The following is a 22007-nucleotide window of genomic DNA, read 5'->3' as shown; positions in this document are numbered from 1 at the left end:
GTGCAGATCGCTCTGCTTTCTTCACGGAGCACAGGTTCTACCAGAGAGCTGCCCGTGGCAAGATGGCCGCCGGTGATCCCGCTCGACACTCCGCCGTAACACATCTAACCTTTATTATATATATCCTTTATATATATATATCCTTGCTACGTAATATCCGGACTATAAGCCACTACTTTTTAAAAACGCTTTGAACACTGCGGCTTAAACAATGACGCGGCTAATTTATGGATTTTTTATGATGTTTACGTATTTGCCTCAAGAACAAAGTGACGCTGAGAGTAACGACGACAGAGAGACTGAGGAAGTGTGTGACTGTGTGTGTCTGAGGCTGTTCAACTCCGACACTGAAGAGGACGACTTTAGTGGTTTTAGTGCAGGAGGAAGATGAAGATAGCGATCGATGACTTTTCCTGGTAGGATGCTGTATGTTTCTATTTTCTGAACCAGCCGTGTTACAGGTACTGTTCGGAAAAAAAGCATTTGCAGTATTTATGTACGTTACCGGTACGTATTTAATTAAAAGTTTAAAACATCTTTCTGTGTAATTGTCTCATGTTCCAACATGGACACCTGCAGCTTATAAACAAGTGCTGCCTGTATATGTACACACCTGGTTTTCTTTTTCAAGTTCGTGGCTGTGGCTTATATTCAGGTGCGCTCATAGTCTGGAACTTACGGTAATGTTTGGATTAGCCACGAGCTAGGATGAGTCAGGACCTTCCAAGGTGACGACGGCAGGAGTTTTAAAACTGCTCTTTAGGAACATTAAGGGTTTGTCCATTTCTATTAAGCCTCTACGGCCTGTAGGCTCGACTGAAAGCTTCACCTGCCTCAGAAGTCTCAGAAGCCAGATAAAGTCCCACAATGCTCTCTGCTGCCAACATGAGCTGTAGTCTGAGTGGAGCTTTGTGCCCCGTCGCTTTAAATCCCTGAAAACTTTGATTCATCTACATTGCACCACACAAACCTGAATCACCTGCACAGACTCTGACTCTCTGGATGTCCAGATGTTTTATTGGGTCACAGCAGCAGCACGACACAGGACCACACATCACTGACATTCACTACAGGTCACGACAACAAAATAAATTAACAAACAGGAAAATAAAATTCACATTTTTCAGTGCACATCAGTTGTAAGAGCTTGAGTAATAAATACAATATTCATGTTTTTTAAAAAAGAAAACCAAAAGTGCGGATAACAAAGGTCTCGATGGAATGTCATGGACGTGATTCACCTGTCGTCCATAAACAAGGTGTGTTCCCTTCATCCAACAGCTACATCTCATTATCTAGTCACACACACACGTAAACACAGACATGTTCAGTTACAGCAGTTTCACCAATAAATACCATCTCATAACTCACTTTTCACAAGATATATCTGTCCCTGTCTGTACACGTTCCTTTTATGTTACACGTCGATCCGCCTGAAACCTGACCAGGTAGCATCGCTTCAAAAACTCAGAGGGTGATTTAGAACATTTACAGATGTTCTGAAGGCATCTCCACGTCTGCATAGGCGGAAAATATGCTTCGCTGCAAAATAACAACATGAAAAACGTGATTCTATTTGATAGTGAGAAGTATAACTTTCATTTTTCAACTGATCGGTACCGACATGAACCGAGTTTTCTTCATCAGTATCCCCACCGTCAACATTCAACCCCCTAGATATGGTTTTAATGAATAAACTCTTCAATAGACTTCACATCATTACATATCTGGTATCGACCAAAAGTAGACGAGTTGACGGTAAATATATCTGGAAGTTTACTCTTGTCATATACATCCAGGTGTGCAAAGGCAAAGTTCACAATTACCAGAGATATATGCCGACATACCACAGTCCTCGCCAGGAGTTTTTTTTTACAGCGTACTGGGGGAGGGAGGAGTCGTCGTCATAGCGAATGCTGCTAATGGTTAGCGCTGAATACGCTAGCGAACAGCAGCGTCAGCAGTAAAGACGACGGCAGTGAAACTCCATCGGTGTTTGTTGTTAAATATTTTCCCGTTAAGTACCCTCGAAAACAAAGCAACGGCCCAATTTGCAGCGTAATTTTTTACAGGCAGCAGCGTAATATTATTATTATTATCATTTGCATAATTCATTTCATCACTGAATCACTTGTTCACATGCTGGGATTCCCACTGATAGACAATCAAAATGACTGTAACAGGAAGTCGGCGTACACCGGAGCCCACGGGGTGAAAGCCGCAGACCGGTACAGCGGGCTGGGGTGTTGAAAAGGGTAAAAACACAAGTCAAGATCAGTGAGTACTGACCTCCTGAGCTCTGGTTGGAGGTCATTAACCTCCACAGAAGACTTTGTCATCGTCCCGTTGCTGCTTAACTCCCACAATGAGAAAGTGGCTCCACCTGGTGGAACAACCAGGTACTACAGCTGATCTCTGATGCAGGTTATTTTGGATTTCTTTGGAAAGGCCTTCAGAACAGCCGTAAAGGTTTAAATGAAACGCTAACAGATGAGAGGACAAACTGGGGCCACCTGAAAACTACAAACTGACATTTATCCCTTATCGTCATGACGACACCTCTAATCGCGATGCCCAACCACAGATGAACAGCAGGCGGGTCGTGAAGCGAGGACGGGTCACTCCGTCTGGGGCACCGAGATAGCCGGGCCTTTGGGGTCGTCGAAGCGGTCCATGGTGCGCAGCTGCATGATCATGTGCAGGCCGTAGGTCAGGACCAGGACCATGAGCAGGCTGGTCATCAGGCCCATCCAGATCCCCGGAGAGAAGAAGCCGGCGCAGTCGCTGGCGTACGAGAACTCACTGCCGCTCACGTTGAAGCCCTGGATCTGTGGAGAGGTCCAGGAGAGGCCGTTAAACATCTGTACAGGGTTCTGAAGGAGTCTGATTCTCCTCAGGCTCTGGTTTCACTTAACCTCTGATCGTGATGGTTTCAAATCTTACTGTCGTGATTCTGAATCAGTTTGTGGTCATGTTGAGTCCTTAAACTGGAATTCTGAATCGCTGTTGATTGTTTTTGCCTCCAGCTGTCCTGATTGGCAGTGATTCTGCCTCTTATCACCGTCATGTAGAATCTTTTCATGCTGACTTTGAATCATTTTGTGATCTTTTTTTTGTGATGTTCAATCTTTCTGTGATGATTTTTCATCTTTTTCTAGGAATTCTGCCGTGATTATGAGGGCTTAGAATCTTTTTGGTGATTTTTAATCTCTGAGTTGGTTTAGAATGTAAATGCAGTGATTTTGAATGTTTTTGTGTCACTTTTGCACTTCTTAGTGGTGATTTTCAATTGTTTTGTGGTGATTTGTGGTCATTTTGGAGCTTATTTTAGTGATTTTGTGGGTTTTTTGGCGATTATTTGTAATCTTTTTGCGGCGATTTTTAATCTTATTCTAGTGATTTTGTTTTTTGTAATAATTTCTAATCTTTTGTGATAATTAGGAATCTTAGTGGTCATTTTGAATTTCTTTTTGGCGATTTTGAGTAATTTTAAATCTCTTTTCTGCTGATTTTTAATCTCATTCTTGTGATTTTAGAGTTTCTGGGTGCTAAGTTTGAATCTGTTAGTGGCTATTTTCAATTTTATTGTCGTTATTTTTATTGTTTTTGTGATAATTTTGGATCTTTTTTTGGTGATTTTGAATCTTTGTTGTGATTTTAGTATTTCTGTGGTGATCTTTAATCTTATTCTAGTGATTTGGGGGGTTTGTGATAAATTTGAATCTCTTAGTGGTTATTTTGAATCTTATTGTGGTTATTTAGATCTGTTTGTGGTGATTTTGAATCCTATTCTCGGGATTTTTTATTGATTTTTGTCATAATGTTGAATCTTGTCGTGGTGATGAGGAAGCCACACATTCAGAACTCTTGGAGTTTGTAGGTTTGCACAGCACAGTTCTTACTGACATGCAGCAGTGCTTATCCAAGCGGCGTCCTACCTGGAAGTCTGTGAAGGAGACCCTCCACTGGATGGCTGGGTCTTTGGACGATCGTGGGATGAGCAGTGGCCAACGGAAGTTGGTGACGGACTCACAGCGGTACGAGTACTCGGCCGGAGCGTAGATGTTCCTGCTGCCGTTGAACGTGGCTTTGGTGCCGTTGCACTCGAGCTCAACGGCGTCCAGCGTGAACCAGCGGCGGGACGACACCTTGTAGTAACGCTGGCTCATAACAAACCTGGAAAAACACAAATCAAGAGGCTTTAGACTGCGGCTGAAGGCTGCATTCTCTCTAACAGCCAGCAGGGGGCGACTTTAACATGTTTTTGTAGTGATTTTGAATCTTTTGGAGGTGATTTTGAATCTTTTAATATAAACCCGGGACACTTACATGTCATGAACTACAAGCGCATACTGAGGTCTCACTCAGAAGGACAATCGTCCCTTTTTTTTTTTTTTATAAACTGAAAGTGTAGAAGTTTGGTGAAAGCAGAACTCGTGGCAGAGCAGCAGTGAGTGTATGTAGATGAGCGTGCATGTGTGTGTGCACGTCACAGCGACTTACAACACTTTGAAGTTGCTGCAGTCGTGGACTTTCTCGTAGTTCAGAACCAGCCTGCAGACAAAGCGACCATGGAAGAGGAGAAAGAAAGACAAGTGATGAGTCTTTAACTGCTAATCCAGTCACATCTCTATCATCTCATTTATGGGTTCTGTTCTGGCGCTCGTTGCCGGTTTTCTTAAACTTCAGGAATTCTTAACATATTTGAGTTTTGGACTTTTGTGGAGGAAAACGTACCCAGTTAATCCAGAGAATAATCCGTACATGAGCCGATAATTGAAGTAATAATGGAGAACAAATGGAGCTCAGAGCTCAGAATGGAGCTGCGCTCTGACAGCTCAGGACCGTTTTGAACTGTGAACGGGCCGAACCTGGAGTGAACCGAGGCCTGAGCTACCTGGCTTTGGTTTTGTCGCAGCTCGACCCGTGCAGCTTGACGCTGGCCGAGTCTCCGAAGGTGGACGAGGTCAGGTCCTTCTCCTCCCACGTGCGTTCCCGGAGGAAGCTGACCGACAGGCCTTTAGCCCACAGCAGGATGCAGGTGCTGTCCCCCTCCTGGAGGAAACACAAGATAGTAAACACATCAAGGTGGAGAACAGAACCGGAACAGCTCTAGAGAGTCCTGCAGAGCGTCCTTTGAACGTCCAAACCCCACTGGGAGGCGGTCGTGTTTAAAACATAAACATATCGCCAAAAAGATCGCCTGTCACGATGTCAGAAAAAAACAAACTTTTAACCAAAAAGTGGTGATTTTGAATCTTTGTGATGTTCTCACATCACGTTGTGGTTATTTCACTCCCTGTCACGGTGACTTTTAATCTTTTTGTTGTGATGTTGAAACGTCCAGCGGTCACTTTGCCTCCTATTGCAGTCATTTTGAATCTTTCATGGTGATTTCAAGTCTTTCTGTGGTAGCTGTTCATGTTTTTGTGATCATTTTCCCTCTGACTGTTGTGGTTTTGATTCTCTTTGTGATCACTCTGGGTCTTAATGTAATGATTTTACTTTTAGTCAGAATTTCTTCAGACCAAGTGTTCAGTTAAATGAAAAAAAACTTAATTAAGATGGTTTCTCTTTGTAAAAAAGCACAACACTCTCATTTATCCTATTCATGTAAACATAATGCCACTGTTTCTTGGTTTGTTTGTTTGGCTAAAGCTACTTTTCTAATAGTTTAGGACTTCATACGTACGACTGACTAACTCTGTTGCTGTCTTGTGTTCTACGAACCCTTCATGAATCCTCCGTTTATGCGTCTGTATGTGGGCGTCAATAACCAGGTTTTAGGTTTCCAAACGTCACCGCCTGTGACTAAACGTGTTCTTAGGTCACATACGCGACCTGTGTTTACATTTGGAAACAGCGTGGACGCCCTCAGACCTGTGTCAGCGTTGTCTCCTGTTCAGGTCCAGATACCGCTCCACGTACAAGAACACGGGCGAAGGACGACACTAAGGACGGTTATTCTACGACATCCAGAGACAGACGCTCACGCTGATTGGACAGGATGTGGGGGACTACTGCCACCTAAAGGTTTGGCAGCTGATGAATGTGCAGTTAGGTGTGGATGGATTTATTTTCTGAAAACGAGGTGGTGTGTAGGGGAGAGGATATTGGGTTTTATGAAAACCCTGCTACGTGTGGACAAGGCCTGAAGCCACAGAAACACTGAAGAAGTGTCAGTAGCCCACCTTGAACTCGACAGGAGCGTAGGTGTTGGTCCTCTCCTTCATCTTGCGCTGCCTCTCCCGCTCCCTCTCCCTCTCCCGGTAGCCTCCTCTGGCCTGCAGCAGAGACCGGCCGCCGCCCAGACCGGCCTCCATGGACAGAGACGCCGCCTCCTGCAGGAGCAACAGCAGTCAGCGCGACAGGAAGCAGCAGAAACATCTACCTGATGAGCACCCGGCTGTCCACACTCACCCTGGAGGGCCGCAGGGCCGTGTAGATGGCCGTGTACGGGACTGCCTGGGACCTCATGATGCTCAGCACCTGACCGATCACCTCGTCTGACAAACACAAGCACACATCAATCAGCTCAGGCAGCAGGCAGCAGAGGTGGATGGAAGTCCGGACATGTCATGTGACTCACCATTTCCACTGAGAACCTCTTTGGCAGACATCAGATCGGCTCTGAAACAAAGTCCAGACACAACGTTAGAATGAAATAAGTCAGACTGGACTCTCTGGGAGGTCAGTGTAGACATTTAAATCTATGGATTTTCCAAAATTAATGAAAGAAAATACGTCTTAACATATGTCTTAACACTATAAAATACATTTCAACATTAGAAAACGCATCTTAAAATACGTCTTAGTGACTGATTTTGGACGCAGCCTTTGACTGTATAACTCGTGCTTCCTAGCCCCGCCCCCTTCAGGAAGTAGACTCTCTCTGATGTGAGCGGATCTGACGGTGTGACCATCAGTGTACCGACCCGATGCCGTACGGCAGCCGGAACACCAGCAGCGCCGGCGAGGAGGCGTTGAGCCGGAGCTGGCTCAGCGTCTCGGGGTCCATGTACAGCGGGGACGTCTCCAGCTGGTCCTGCAGCTGACCAATCACAGCGTTGGAGGCGGGCCAGGACACGGCAGGCAGCACCAGAGGGGAGGACGAGGACGTCAGCGCTCCCTGAGACAGAAGGACACACCGGAGGTCAGACAGGACCGCAGGACGGCCCACGCAGGCGGTCTGAAGACAGCCGGCCGTCAAACATCCGCAAAACAGGACGAATGAAAGAGCTTGAACTGAAGAACGTTACCTCGAGGTTTGGAAAAACGCTGTCCTGCTTGTTTCCGAAGGCTCCCCCGTACATGGTGAAGTCCTCGATGCTCATCTGGACACGACGAAAGGAAAACGTGTAGTAGTTTGAAAAATAATCCAGAAAATAAACACATTTATATGACTTTTTAAATGATTTTTCAGTGTTTTTAATCATCCGAACATGAATTTTCGGTTCATAAATACAAGTTTTCAGGTGACGGTACGGACTTGACTTGAGACTTTCTGGTTACTTTTTGTCTTTCATCACTTTCAACACAAAAAGTTGTTGATTTTTCATGACTTCAAGCGTCAATAACATCCAATAAAGAGATAAAAACGATGAGCTAGAAGTCCTGTGACTCCGTGATGCTGTTTTTGGATATAAAAGTGGTTTTAACCTCAGACAGGGTGAATTCTTCACTGGAAGTCTGTCTGATAAAGTAGTTCACAGAATCAATCAGGAACTTCTGAACCCTCTAACCTCCAACCATTTCTACTCACTGTGGGCTCATTTTTCACTGCAGCTGTACTCGTTTCCAGAAAGTCCCTGAATGTTTCTCAGATAACTGTTGGTCACAGAACCTCAGCTGTGCAGAGGAAGGAGGATTTCTTCGTTTTTTACGGTATCTGGTGACTGAAATGTGCCACAAGTGGCCTCCAACAGATGTAGACTCCACAGAAAGGTTTAAAAAATGATGCAGAAAACCTCAACAAACCCCCACAAAGTAGAATTGACTTTTTGTGGATGACCTGATAAACTACATGAAGAGGTTTGAGCTGAACTGCAGGTTGTGTTTCCACAGAGAGAAACAAATAAAGACGTAAATAGTTGAACATCTCTATAGAGTCGGTGTTTACATCTGTGGACATCTGGACTGATGTTGCACATGTGGATTTCAGGTTTGTTCACTTTTTTCTAATACAAACAATCAAATAAATTCAACTTTGGTGTTTCTTTCTGTCTGATTTGTGCCACTTGGTGCTGTTCTAGACTTTAGATTCCACGGTGAAGAAATCAACACTGCCTGGAGTTCAGAGGCTTACGGAGACAACGTGTGTGTTTGTGGCGCACCTTGTCCTGCAGGAACAGCACCACGTTTCTGGGACCCACATCCAGAGCTTTGTCCAGGTAGGAGGCCAGCTGCTGCTGCCCCACGATGTGACCTGCCGTGGGGGGAGACTGCCACGGTACGGAGGTCCTGGTGGAGGTTCAAAGCAGACGAGGAGGTTTCATCTGGACTGTTCGATCCACGAAAAGAAACCATAACAATGTGTGAAAATACTCTGAAGCTAGAACTGGGCGTGCATTCAGAACCACACTTGGGTTCAGTCAGGAGAAGAGTTTCAAGGAAAATATGACGAACTCCACAGAAGTGTAGGAAAACGTTTTCTGCTGTGCATCTATACTAACAAAGACCGGTATGTGGACGCCACGTTAGCCTCTAAACACTGCTCTTGGTTGGCTGAGTTCACCAGTGTGATTACGTAGCTCCAAGCGCTAACGCTAACGAGGCGCCAGGAGGGCTACACGGCGCCATCAGTGAGCTTTTAACCAGACAGCTTTATAGTGGTTGCAGGGATCTGAACCACACCAGTTAAAAAAAACAACAACAAAATCAGTTTGAACTGCTGCCATCAGGAAAACGTTTCCAGAGCGTTAAAGGAAGAACCTCCAGACTGATCAACAGCTTCATGCCACCAGCTGTCAGAACGCTGAACTGCTGATCCAGATGTGCAAACACTTGTTTATTTATATTGATCTAAGTTGTTGGATCCTGGAGAAACGCTCTCTCATCCTGCCTGTGTATGTACAGCAACGTGACGATAAACTGGATTTGATTTAAATGTGAAAAATGCGTTTCAATGATGCACCTCTGTCCTTCACACAGTTTAACCTGAACCAGTGCATCATGTTCTACTCGGTTTGTCGGTTACATCTACTCGAGATTCAAGAGTTCTTCGTCGTGACTGTTTTCAAGGCGACAATAACACATTACAAAAAGAACAAATCTTTAAAAACAACCGCAGAAAATGAGCACAGACCTTAACGTTCGACCGATTTTACGCCTCGTAAACACCTGCTGGTCTTCAGAAACCCCAGAAGATTGTCTAACGTCACAACAAGTCTTCAGGAACCTTCGAACCTCATCTGTTAAAGGTCAGATTACAACTGACTTGTTTGCCACATAATACAATAAAAGCCTGCGTTCAGCTCATCCGATAAAGACGGCAGCTGGAAACAACACTACGACAACCATTACTGTCACTTAAATCGGTTCTTATTGATGTTTGCCTTTTATATTTGAGGGGTTTTTTAAAAAAATATATAAAATAAAAGCTGCAAGCACATTTCACTGTTTTAAGATGTGATTTTTAAGCACAGATGAGTGAGAGACAGGTTGAAACTAAACATAAAAAGCCTTCAGGGAGGATAGAAACCCAATCAGAGCGGCAGGAGGTTGAGGTGATGGAAACGTCCTGCAGTTAAACTCTCCAAGGAACAAGAAAACGCAGAATAATTTTAATTTCTACAGTTTGGTGCACTGTAAGCGTGGAGTATCTGACAGGCGAAATACTCAAATATGTAGTAATTATACTCGAGTACGTGTCCTTGGTTTTATTTCATCACTGACACACAAAAACTGAATCCAGACGGCAAGAAAAACAAACAAAAAGTAAATAAATTAACAATAAACATAATGTTGATGATGTTTCAGTCATTTCTAAGCAGAAAATATTTTTTAAAAATTGTACATCTTCAGCTTGTTAAAGAGCATCTTCTGCTTCTCTTTGTCTTTGTAACACTGAACATTTGGATTTTGCACTTTTAGTCAAACGACAAACACAAGAAATTTGAACTTTAGCGTCTTTTTTAAATGTGGTTCATTAATTAAGCAATAAAACACTGATCAGTGGCAGGAGAAAGTGAAACCGCCTCCGTCAGCTCTTGAAAAAGCAGTTTTTAGAAGAATTCAGATGAACAGACGGAAGCAAGAAGCAAAACTCAAACCAGCAGCACAAGACTCAGATGAACCCACTTCAACAGAAAACTAAGCTAATTAATGCAATTAGCTATTAGCAATTAAGAAAATGCAGGTGACAAAGGGAGATTCTGGACAAATGTGCTGAGAAAAAAGAAGAGAAAAATCTCCATTATTCTACTTGTTCAGGTAAACAAACCTTAAAGTGGAGAGAAAACAACCACATATTTGTACTTCAATGCAGTATTTGAGTAAATATACTCCGTTACATCCTAAAAAGGGGGAAACTGACAAGTTGTGGACTTGTGAAGCCAATTTAATATTAATGTTATTATCAGTTTAAAATAAAAAGACTGTCTGTCTGCAGTCAGTTCCTATGTGCAGTCCAGCGTGACTGCTGTATTTAAGGCGTGCAGGTGTCATTTGGGCTTTAGATGAATTTCAGGCCCAATTAAATGACTTCGCATCTGAACTGCCCAGCTTCCCAGGAGGCGCTGTTTCCGGACGACAGGTGTAAATGCACCTGTCACTCATCAGGGATGCTAAATGTTCCTATGTGGCTGATTTAACGCCGTATTTACTAATTAAAGCGCCTAAATGAAACACTATCCAGCCTGTGTTTGTTCATTATTCATCCCTGAAGCCGCTTCACGTCAGTGACCAGCTAACCGTTAGCTAGCCTAGCCTAGCCTAGCCGTTCGCTAAAGTCGAACCGCAGAACCGCCTCCAGGAGCGGAGCAAACATGAAAGTCCGAAAATTTCTCACCCCTCGCTGGTCCACAGGATCAGCGGGACCTGTTCGTCGCAGCTGCCCGAGTTCATTAAGCCCAATAAGCCGAGAAAGACGGCCGAAGCCGCGGAGATGCTGCAGAGCCGCGGAGACCCTGAAGACGCCATCTTCAGTTTGACAGCTGTGACGTAGGACGTCCAGTGGGATGACGTGATGACGCATGAGGAAGTAGACTCTCTGCAGAGGTGACGATCAGAGTTTATTTAAAACGATCATTAAATATTTATTATATCATATCTTATCCTCACTTTTACTACTATTAGTATTACGACTAATACTATTTTAATTTTGTTTTATTAATAATGCTATTTTTTAAAAAATATTTCTTTATTTTTTATAAAATTCCACTGAATACAACCTTATTTTATTTTCCATGTGCTTTATTTTTTAAGTAATAAATAGTCTTTTTTTTTTAAATAATCATTTAAGACATTTTGTTTTATTTATAATCAATGAATAAAAATTATTTTCTATTTAATTAGTTAGTACTCTTTATTCTAGGTATTATTCAGCACTACTTGTTTTTATGATTAAATATTCATTTTATTTGGAATTGTCAATAAATTCTATTATTTTATCTTTATCAGTAAATAGCAAGTATTTTATTGCAAATTATTAATAAATTCTCGTCCATTTTGAATTATCATTCAACATTATTTTATATTTACTTAATTTTTTATTTAATTCTTTTTATTATTTTTATTTTAAATTATTAAAGTCGATCTCATTTTTTAAATTTATCAGTCCAACTTTATTATTGAAAATATTATTAAATGCGATTTATTTTATTTCACTATCAGTAGCAGAGCAAGACGAATGTGTGTAAATGAATGTGTCTAGTTTTGACCTTCAGGTTTTCCTTTTTTTGTATGTGAAAATGTCAGAATTCAAATAAAACCAACCACACACAGAAAACAGAATCTGTGTGCACCTCATCTGTCTTCCTTCTGCTAAATTTGTTCGCTGTCCTTCCAGAACATGTTAAAAAAAAAAAAAGGGGTGACAGATGCTTTCCTGGGTATATCCTATGCAGTTTTTTAAAAAGAAACCCCCCAACAGACATCAAATACTACATATTTTATTTTTTAATTCTAATTCAATATATTTTATAAATGACTTATTGGTGTCTGTGACTGTCTGTTAGATCTGATTGGTCCAGCAGGGCTTGGAGATGACAAACGGCACAAATTAAAATGTAGAAAAGTCAAATACTTTATTGGCATCACATAGGAAAGAGTGGCAATCACAGTAAGGCGACACGTTTATAAAACCTCCACAGATCTCTGAACCGCAGCCTTTCCTCCTGTAGAAAAGCCGTCGATAAAACACGTTATTTACATCTGTGACGGAGGAGCGTTCAGAGGTTTAGTGAAGGATCCATGCAGAAAAACCTGCATTTCAAAAAAACAAATCCTCCACAGCGACAAGAAGTGATTCAGGGGTCCGGCTGAGGATAAAGACAGATCACAGAGAGCGAGCAGGGCACATGCAAGGACAAGTCATAATGGTACAGTTACCATTTAATTAATTTAATTAATCCCCACAGTCATTCACAGCTGCTGATTAGCTGCATTCATAACAATCTAAGTCTGCAAACAAACACTTCGTCCTAAAATAAGCGTTCTGTTAATAACCAACGATTCTGCAAAACCTCACGATGACGTTCTACAACATTTTTTGAAGATCCTGTTTGTGTCAAACAAACTGCGGTTAAATTAGAATTCATGTAACCAACGGAAACACCGAGTTAAAGTTAGAACTCTGAAGGTTTTCATGAAGGTCTTGATGGTGTTTAATTTGCTGCAGAGGCCAATCGGTGAGTTTACATCTCAAAAAGTACATTACTATTATAAAGAAAACTATTATTTCATCTTCAGTTAAATGCTACGTATTTTATTTCACAGGATCATTTTTCATTTTCATTCAAAACTATTCAACACATTTTTACATTTTTTTGTAATTACTGTAAATTCTGTTTTTTGTTTTTCTGTTTAATCTATTTTAATTATTAAATGCTTTTTCCTTTTTTTTTTTTTAAACCATCACCAAATATGATTTCTTTTATTTCATTATGAGCCGGACGACATGAACAGGTTCGGATTACAGTGTCTGATTTTGGTTTTTACGTACGTGAGAAATAATAAAACCAAAGAAAATAATGTTTAAGATGCGGTTTGAAGTAAGAATCCGTAAGACTTCCATAAAGTCAAACTGAAATTTTTCCATTTTTTCTGCAGTCGGTGAGTTTAAATTGTCAGAGTGCAAAACAAATCAGCACAAACGACGCCATCTTGAGTGGAACAACGTAAAGAATCATCAGATGTCCTACTGTCCTTGAAGTAATCATCCACGACCTGTTGGGAAAACTAATTTAATTACGACGGGGCTTCAAAATAACTTGTCAAAAATAAACTGTTTACACCAAAACATCTCCGAGGCGCAAACGTGAAGCCGATTTTAACTCGGCTGCGAGTCGACAAAAACACAAATGTTGTTGTTTTGTTTTTAAAGCTCTGCAGCAGGTTCGGATCGTGCAACAAGGCAGCCGTGATCGTTTTTATTGGTGTAAATGTTCCACCAAAAAATAAAAAAAATTACAAATGACATATAATTTTGAAGGGGGCAAGGTTGCTGCATCCTGGGCTGAGCTCCGCCCAAGACGACTGTGATTGGTTCAAAGATTTACGAGTAAAAGCAGAAGGGTCCGACAGCACCACGAACTACTGGTGCTGCCGAAACGAGACTGAAAGCAGACGGAGAAATCGTGAAGCTGTGAATCATCCAAACCTTAAATACAGACATCGCCGATGGTTGAGCAGCAGCTCGTTAACTAACGAGACGATGCAGAAATAAAAATCTGGAAGCGTCAAACATTCGAGACCTTCCACTCCTCATCCACACAGAAACCAAAAAGTATTCAAGTAACTCGATCCTCTCGCCTGCACTGCTGTCGTCCAGTAAGTCCGTTCAGTAAATGACAGATGACACGCGTCTGCTTCACCAGAGGCTCAGAGATCAACCCGTCGGTTCGTTCGCAGCTCCAGAACGTTTCCTGGAACGTCGAGGAGCTCGTCTCTGTGAGGGTCTGTGCGGCGGGAGGAAAGAGGGAGGCGGACGCCAAAACGCAGTTCTGGATACGAGGATGAACCTTCAGCTCGAGGAGTCCGGGACTCAGGACCTGGTCTGGATCTGCTGGTGGAGGGTCTCCGCCTGGACCTTCAGGCTCCGGAAATCCTGCTGGATGAAGTCGGTCAACGTCTTCCTCATTTCCAGCTGAAAGGGAGAGTTTAGAGAAAGGAGATGTTGCCGGCTCTGCTCAGGGGACGGTTTACTGAAGCTCAAACTGCTAAAGCATGTTTGCAACAGTCATGAAACTTCTCACCTGTGACCAAATCTGGGCTTTCAGCAAAAACCTCCTGATTCTACACGTCTCATTTAAACACTCGCCAACAAAAACAACTGAGATTCAATAAGTTCTGCCGAACCGTGAAGCCACCAGTGACTCAGGCAGCTTTAACTCTGATGGTGTCGATGCGTGTATGTTGGTTTTGAGCCTTTCCGTTGTGTCTTTGTGGGTTTTTTGAGCGTTATTTTGTGGATTTTTCAGCGTTTCATCAAGTCGTACAGGTTCTATCGGCTGATTTAGAGCCTTATGGTGCATTTTGCATGTTTATGTGGTGATTTCTCATCGTTTTGCTGTACAGTAGAGAAAACTTAAACTCAGAGAACCATAGAGTTAGAGCAGCAGGTAACCGGATTCATCGAACTGATGAACTGTTTGGTCTGCAGAATGTCGGCTCAAGGCCTTTAAATGTCTCGTTTCGTCTGGTTAAGAGCACAAAATCCAAAGACTAAAGCATGAGCAGAAATCTGTGGAGTGGAACAGTTTAGTTCCGTCTTCGCTGTGTTTAAACGATCCACTCCGTCCTCACCTGGCTCTTGTTCTCAGCTCGGAGGGATTCCACCAGATCCTTGACACTGAACGGTTTCCCCACCAGGACTGTGATTCTCTGGAAGGACAAACATTAACCCATAACACGGCGCTCAGAGCGACTAAGAGCCACGACTAACTGAGTGTTCCAGGTCAGAGTGAGGCGTCGATACCTTTCCAGTGCGAGGAATGTAGGGCTTATCATTGGGCAGAACGTCGCTCAGACCTGAGAAACAGCACAAAGGAGGACGTGTACTCAGAGTTAAGATGAAGAAATCGCTCTTCTGACAAAACCTGCTGCTAAATACTGAGCTGTTATTCACACTGCATTGAGCATCAGTATTATGGGATGTCTCACAATGTGAACAGTGACATAGAGTCATAGAAACTATCACTGGTACCCTGGATGTGTTTCTGGTTTCTGAGCATTCACCAGAGAAAACTGAGAAAAGTGCATTCTGGGTAAACTTCAAGGCTCCTATCAGCATGTGTGCTGGTGGTTGGTCAGAACCAGGTTTAGTCTTCAGACACCTTTAGTGGATGAAACCTGATCTGGTTTTTCACAAAATGTGAACTGTGAATATTTTTCACTTTAAAAACCTGCTGAATACAGTCCAGGTCCTCGGTCCTCCTACTGGTGCTCAGTCTGTTCACTAATAACAAAACCAGTGCTTCTGGTCTAGAACTGATTCAGAACCCACCTCTACTGAAGAACTTTGTGTTGGTACTCACCAACGTGCCACAGCGGCAGGATGATGGGATTCAAGGAGCACTCCGCGATGAGCCGACCGACACCTGAAACACAAACCGGGAACTTTACGGCACCGAGAAACACGATCACAGTGGACGCAGGAGGTCCGATCAAAAAGTTCTGAGACTGTCGCAGGTGCATCTCAGTGTCACCACCATGTGGAGGGTCATGATGGAGCCAGAATTACCCATGTAATGGCCCATAAAGACCCATAAATCTGTCAACACGACTCAGAACTAAACTAAAAACAACTCAAATGAAATATGGAATCCAAATTTCCCTGGAGCGGTTCCAAAACCCACATTCTGCTGAAAATAACACAAAAAAATTAAATCTAAAACTTCTCCACAAGGCTTCAAAGTTTTTCCAGGACGATTTTAAACTTTTCAAACTGACTCAGACTTGTTTAAAGCCACTCGTACGTTGGACCACCGGCCCTCCAGAGCTGGTCCTCATGGATCTACTGTACATTAAAGCAGACATTCAGAACCTGCTCCGCTCTCACCCCACTTCAGGCGGATGAATTCTTCCGTCATGTTGACTTTTCCTGTAGGACGAGAAACAAAGAGTTTAGATCCGCCGTCGGAACAGAGACAGCAGCAGACTGTGAGGACGGAGACGGACCGACCTTCTGGGAAGATGTGGATCCATTCTCCTCTGTTGAGCTTCTCCAAGACAAAGTCCATCCCCTTCTGGTAAACACCATCACCTGCAGGAGACATGGGAGGTCAGGAGGAGGAGGAGGAGGAAGACGAGGAGGAAGAGGAAGAGGAAGGAGGAGAATGAGGAAAGGGAGGAGGAGGAGGAGGAGGAGCAGGAGGAAGATGAGAAGAAGGAGGAGGAGGAGGAGGAGGTGAACAAGAAGGAGGCAAAAGAGAAGAAGAAGCAAAAGAAGATAAAGGAGAAGAATAAAGAAATTAAGAAGAGGGAGAAGAAAAAGACAAAAGAGGAGAAGTCACCTGCATCTCAGGTGCTTTGTCAGAGCCTCACCTCTGCAGACAGGAACACACTTTCCTCGGCTGAAGAACCTGGAGTAAAGCTCTCTGGTGAAGCAGATGTCAGAAGCTGCTGGAGTCCTGCGTCAGCATTCAGAGAACAAACCTGGTTAACTGCAGCAGACGGAGAGAACGGGACGGACGAGGAGAAGAACCAGACTCACCAGCGCATCTTGTTGAAGGTCCACAGCTGCCTGAACTTCAGAACACCTGCAGCAGACATTGACACATCATCATCATCCTCCTCCTCATCACCACCACCACCATCATCATCATCATCATCATCATCACCCTCACCACCATCATCATCATCCTCCTCATCATCATCCTCCTCCTCCTCCTCCTCCTCCTCATCATCATCACCACCACCACCACCATCATCACCATCACCCTCATCATCACCATCATCACCATCACCCTCATCATCACCATCATCACCATCACCCTCATCATCATCATCAGCATCCTCATCCTCATTATTATTATTATTATTATTATTGGTGTCAGCAGCTGAACCAGGGGTCCTGGTCCGGTCCGTACCCCAGATATGTGGGTCGTCCATACAGGACTGATGATTGGACAGCGTGATGAGGGGCGTGTCAGCCGGTCTCTGGTCGATCAGGTCCAACAGAACCTGGTGGTTGTGGACCGTCAGGCTGTTCATGTATTCTGGAGACGGAAACACGAGAAGGAAGAACGAAAAACAAGAATTTAGTTTCTTTGTTTTTGAAGTTTTCAGGCATTTAGGAGCCGTTTGAGGTTTTAATGGTGGTTTTATAGTCGTGTTGGGAAACCTGCACTTGTTTCATGACTAGAACCCAGATCCAGGGTTCAGACTGAGACACCTGGATGGATGTAGAACAGATCTGGTGTCAGGTTCTACCAGAACCCAGATGTGTTCTTCCTCCTAAATGTCATGTGTCTATCTGCTGTACTGATGAAGTTCTGAGGCTCAGAAATGATGGAAAAAGTCCATTAAAGTGATCAATCTGGACCCTCCTCTGTGGACTTCAAGGACCTGGAACTCGAGAACATTCACAGTCTGAAGGTAGAACTCTGGTCAGTAGATAAAGGTGCTGCAGATACAGAACCAGATGTTCTGAGGAGGTTCTGATTGGTTCCTCATGCTCTGACCTGTATGTACATATATAGCAGGATGATGACTCACTGGTCCAGAAGTAGGAGTAGGAGCCCACCATGCCCATCACCAGGGTGCCGGTGAGCCTCCAGGCCAGCGCGGGGCACTGTGGGAACGGCCATCGGACCTCCAGGGGCATCACAGCGCCACGCTCCACCAACCTGGCAACCCAGAGGAGAACTCAGGTCTTTGCGTCAGGTTTGTGGACCACACATTGACAACAGAACGCCAGCGGTCCAGACTGGTGGTGTGAAGCTTCAGCACCGTCACTCTGCTGGGTTTTATCTTCTACAAGTTTGACGCGTCACCGCTTTAAGGTGCAACAGGAGATAACTTCTCAGCTTCTACGAGTGTCTGTGAACGTTTTACTGATACTTTACAGACTTCCCTGTTTGGTTCAAGTACAGAAAATAACCAGAGAAAGTCTTCATTCACACGTTGACACCAAAAATATGCATTTTTACAACGTGTGACCATAAAATGAGTGTTCTGCTGTATTTAAATCAGCAATAAATACTATTTATTTGCTGATATTTGCCTTTATTTGAAAGAAAAGTTGTGTATGTCATGAAAGTTTAAATAAACTTTATTAGTAATATAATTGTCTAAACCTGTGTTTTACAGATGTTGCCTGTGTTTTTTATATTTTTTTAAGTATTCATGTACATGGTAACTGTAAAACTAAGTCTGCATTTTGACAAATACTTTTTTTATGCTTTTGGAATAGGTGATCATAAAATTACAGCTTAATTACATTTAAATAAGAAAAAAAAATACTCAGAATTTGTCCAGAATGATTTAAAATTCATATAAAAAGGACAAAAAAAAAAAACATGTCCTCTATCGCTTCTAAAAAAATCTGCAAAATAACCCCAAAAAATCACTTTAAAAATGTTGAAAGTTATTCCAAGGACAAACATTTTCCAGTTTCAGCACCAGCTCTGAGCATCAGTATTATGGGATGTCTCATAGAAACAGTCACTGGTACCCGGAGGTGTTCCTGTTTGTCCCAGTAACATTTAAATCTTAAATAAAAATAAAATCCTTACTCTATGTCTATCAAATAGAGACTGATGTAGTTTATTGTTGTTATTAATTTTTTGCTGTCTCTTCTCTTCTATCTCGAGCTGTTCGTGTGAGAAGATGTTAGTGATCAGCTGTTAGCCTCCACTGTTAGCCTGCTAGCTAAAGTTTCAGGACACACTCAGCTCTCAGAGACGCGACGTCAAACAGCAGCTTCGTCCACGATCAGGCTCATAAACCGATAAATTAGTGAGTTAATTACAGCCTCAGTTAAAGTTAATCAGTCAACAGTTACCTGCTGCTGCACATTTATTCACCATCAACTGCCTGTTTTCAGCTCAAACCGGCTCACAAACCGCCTGTTTTCCCTCTTAAATATAAAAACGACACGCTGTGTAGCCGTGGCGCATTTAAAAGCTCAGTTTTTAATACATTCAAACGCGTTAATAAGTCAGAAAACATCACAAGATCAAACATTGCTCACCTTCTCCTGCTGACAGCCTGATGGTCACAGACCCGGAAGTGAACGCTGCGCGCTGAACTCTGGGTGTTGTAGTCTTCAGGAACGACGCCGTCAAACGTCACAATTAGCCACATGTATGACATTTAAATTCTCTGTTCATCCTCACAGGTTCAGATTTCACAAATAAGGATAACAGAGGCGTCCTGTTGAGTTTTGTTAGATGTAGTCCACCACTGGGTTGAGCAGAGAGGGATTGTGGGTAATGGATGCTCTGAAGTAGGCCAAAGGTGACTCTGCTGGACTTGGCTTGGACCTGCACTGGGTATTCTGGGGAGGTGTGTCAAAACTGAGTATTTAAAAAGGACTTTCATTTCTCAGACTGTAATATAAATGGATAAAACGTGGAATTAAAATGTAGAATAAAAAAAAAATCATCACAGTTCATCTCAGAGTCTTTATGATTAAATAAGCGTTTGTTTTAAAAGACAGTTAAATGTATAAAAAACAAACAAACCTTCAGAATTTACAAAAACATACACATTGTAGTTACTGATGATTTAATTATTTTTATAATGACTTTTTTGTTTATTTTTTTCATTTATTTATAATTTGCACAAACACATAGACAGTAAATAAACCACTAAACAGTTTAATCAAAATGTTTTGATATAGATCAATAGTAGAAAAATTACTAAAAATAATTAATTAAAATGCATTGATTGTTTTTAAGCCTATGGGCAGAAATAAATAGTGAATAAATTACTAAATAAATTCATTAAAATGCATTTAGTAATTTAATGAAGTTATGAACCTAAATAAATAGTAAATGTATTTTAAAATTAATTAATGAAAATGCACTGATTATTTATTTAACTTATGGGCATAAATAAATAGTGAATAAATCACAAAATAAAAAAACCCATTTCAACTAATCTTGTTTTTATGATAAAATAAAACATAATTTTGCACAATAAAACTTGTGTTGGATTTTTGCAAACAGGACAATAAATATATTTTCCAGGAATTACACAAAAAGGATAATTTTCTATCTGTTTTTTTTTTCTTTTGTTGTATTTACAACAATTTTTTTGCTTTTCCTTCAGAAACAGGTGTTTTGTTTTGTTTTTTTTAAAAGGACCCAGCTAATGGACACCAACATTATAATTAGCTTTGAGCTAAATATTTTATTTTCTCTGTGTATTTTATTTCATAAAATTTCTTTTGACATCTTTGTCACGTTAGAATCACAATAAACCCGATGATCAGTGTCATTGAAGCTGAAAAAACAAAGTGTATTTATTTAATTAGATTTTCTTTATAACTAAATGCAGTATTTGTGAAGCAGACTGGTGATCTCTCATCACATAGCTGTTTGCTGCATGTAGAATAGCACGTATATGAATATGAATGAATCAAAAACTCTGCAGCTGCAGTTTATAAACTCGACTTTGCAGCGATTGTTTTATTTCTTCTATTTTATTTGCTGTTATTGAGCCTCTGGAGCTCCATCGGGGCAGAAACGAGCTGCTGAGACCCACAGGAGTTTGGCTCAGATGTTGTATTAAGTTCAAAGTCCTGGAAACATGAAGCTTGTTTCTCTAGATTTTTGTTATTTTTTCAGATTTTCCCTATTTTGTTAAATTACAAATAATAACTTGTATAAAAAACAAAACTGTAAATAATGTTTATGTGAAAAAACAAAAGTGGAGGTACATAAAGTACAAGAACAAAATAAAATAAAATAAAATAAAATAAAATACAAAGCGTACCGGTGGACACTCTCAAGAAAGCAAATTAAAAACACTTTATTCAATGTTTTATTTAAATACTTTATTTAAACACTTTATTCACAGAGTTTATAAAACCGAACACGACTGTCCACCCCTGAATAAATTAACCCTGCGTTTACGGGCAGAGCTGGTCGATTTAAACACATGTTCTAATAAAGGAAGTTCCTGATTTTTCTGACATTTTATCACAAAAAAAAGCTTAAAAAGTGAGAAAAAAATTCTTCTTTCTGCTGCAGAATATAGAATAAATATGTTTAAAATCATACATTCATAAATGTGCGTTTCCTTTGTACCGCCGTGAGTACAACAACATCTGGATTACCAAGAGTTCATCATTAAAGTACACTTAAGAGCTGCTCGTCCAGCGTGGGGCTTCACCAGCTGGGGGCGATCACGTTCAGGCCCTTCAGCGCCACCTCGAAGCCTAAAAAACAGGCCTGACGCACACACGGGACGAGGTTTTAGTCAAAGAGCAGAAGTGCAGGTGTTGTGTTTGTGTCTGGGTGTGAATTCTCACCGCGTTGGCAGGAAACGCTCGGAGGAACACGGCGTTGAAGCCTTTGTACAGAGCTTTAGGTCCTTCTTCCCTCAGCAGCGTTCTGAGGACGTCGACCAAACCGCGGTACTTTCCGTCTGCAGCTGAACACACACAGGAAGCAGAACGTGCTTCATACAGATTTATGGCAAATTGGTTTCAAAGCATCTTGAAAAGTTTGAGGTATGTTGAATCATTTTGGTACCGTCCATCCATCCATCCATCCATTATCTCTACATCTCATGGGGGGCGGAGTCTATCCCAGCTGACTCAGGGTGAAGGCAGGTTCACCTGGACAGGTAACCAGTCTATCACAGGGCTACACTTAGAGACAGACAACCAAGCACAC

At 42.0% G+C, this 22007-nt stretch overlaps 3 protein-coding genes across 3 annotated transcripts in view; all 3 read right to left on the bottom strand.

Annotated features, from left to right (window-relative positions):
• Positions 1-989: 989 nt before the first annotated feature.
• atp6ap1a (ATPase H+ transporting accessory protein 1a) lies at positions 990-11139 on the bottom strand. The gene is made up of 11 exons (XM_008287647.1): positions 11009-11139; positions 8334-8460; positions 7260-7334; positions 6936-7129; positions 6590-6630; positions 6421-6506; positions 6192-6341; positions 4898-5055; positions 4504-4554; positions 3939-4176; positions 990-2828 (listed from the first exon to the last, which is right to left on the bottom strand). Exons 1-11 carry the CDS (start codon positions 11137-11139, stop codon positions 2619-2621), a joined length of 1461 nt encoding a protein of 486 aa, XP_008285869.1. The 3' UTR covers positions 990-2618.
• Positions 11140-13029: 1890 nt separating this feature from the next.
• Positions 13030-19384, bottom strand: tafazzin (tafazzin, phospholipid-lysophospholipid transacylase). The gene is made up of 11 exons (XM_008287638.1): positions 19355-19384; positions 17878-18008; positions 17250-17378; positions 16874-16919; positions 16705-16790; positions 16343-16423; positions 16220-16261; positions 15696-15758; positions 15137-15189; positions 14965-15042; positions 13030-14305 (listed from the first exon to the last, which is right to left on the bottom strand). The coding sequence occupies exons 2-11, from the start codon at positions 17984-17986 to the stop codon at positions 14204-14206; spliced, it is 789 nt and encodes a 262-aa protein (XP_008285860.1). The 5' UTR covers positions 17987-18008; positions 19355-19384; the 3' UTR covers positions 13030-14203.
• Positions 19385-21132: 1748 nt separating this feature from the next.
• The window catches only part of LOC103361541 (mitochondrial carnitine/acylcarnitine carrier protein-like), a 12516-nt gene continuing 11641 nt past the window's right edge, over positions 21133-22007 (bottom strand). Inside the window, exons 7-8 of the mRNA XM_008287646.1 lie at positions 21641-21819; positions 21133-21560 (exon numbers count right to left, since the gene is read on the bottom strand). Of these exons, the coding sequence (XP_008285868.1) occupies positions 21498-21560; positions 21641-21819 (242 nt within the window). The 3' untranslated portion in view covers positions 21133-21497. The remainder of the gene's footprint in view (positions 21561-21640; positions 21820-22007) is intronic.

This window comes from Stegastes partitus, unplaced genomic scaffold (assembly GCF_000690725.1).
Source record: "Stegastes partitus isolate 25-593 unplaced genomic scaffold, Stegastes_partitus-1.0.2 Scaffold510, whole genome shotgun sequence".
Lineage (NCBI taxonomy): Eukaryota > Metazoa > Chordata > Actinopteri > Pomacentridae > Stegastes > Stegastes partitus.
Note: the sequence above shows the minus strand (reverse complement) of the source record. Positions and strands in the feature narration are given on the sequence as shown.

Excerpts from the sequence above, each read along its gene's own strand:
- atp6ap1a (XM_008287647.1), bottom strand. The coding sequence starts at position 11,139 with ATGGCGTCTTCAGGGTCTCCGCGGCTCTGCAGCATCTCCGCGGCTTCG. Across the intron at positions 7,130-7,259 it reads GCGTTTTTCCAAACCTCGAG|GGAGCGCTGACGTCCTCGTC; the intron begins GTAACGTTCTTC and ends CTTCTGTCTCAG. Across the intron at positions 6,507-6,589 it reads AGAGGTTCTCAGTGGAAATG|ACGAGGTGATCGGTCAGGTG; the intron begins GTGAGTCACATG and ends TGTGTTTGTCAG.
- tafazzin (XM_008287638.1), bottom strand. The coding sequence starts at position 17,986 with ATGCCCCTGGAGGTCCGATGGCCGTTCCCACAGTGCCCCGCGCTGGCC. Across the intron at positions 16,424-16,704 it reads GTGTGTTCCTGTCTGCAGAG|GTGATGGTGTTTACCAGAAG; the intron begins GTGAGGCTCTGA and ends TGTCTCCTGCAG. Across the intron at positions 16,262-16,342 it reads GATCCACATCTTCCCAGAAG|GAAAAGTCAACATGACGGAA; the intron begins GTCGGTCCGTCT and ends CTCGTCCTACAG.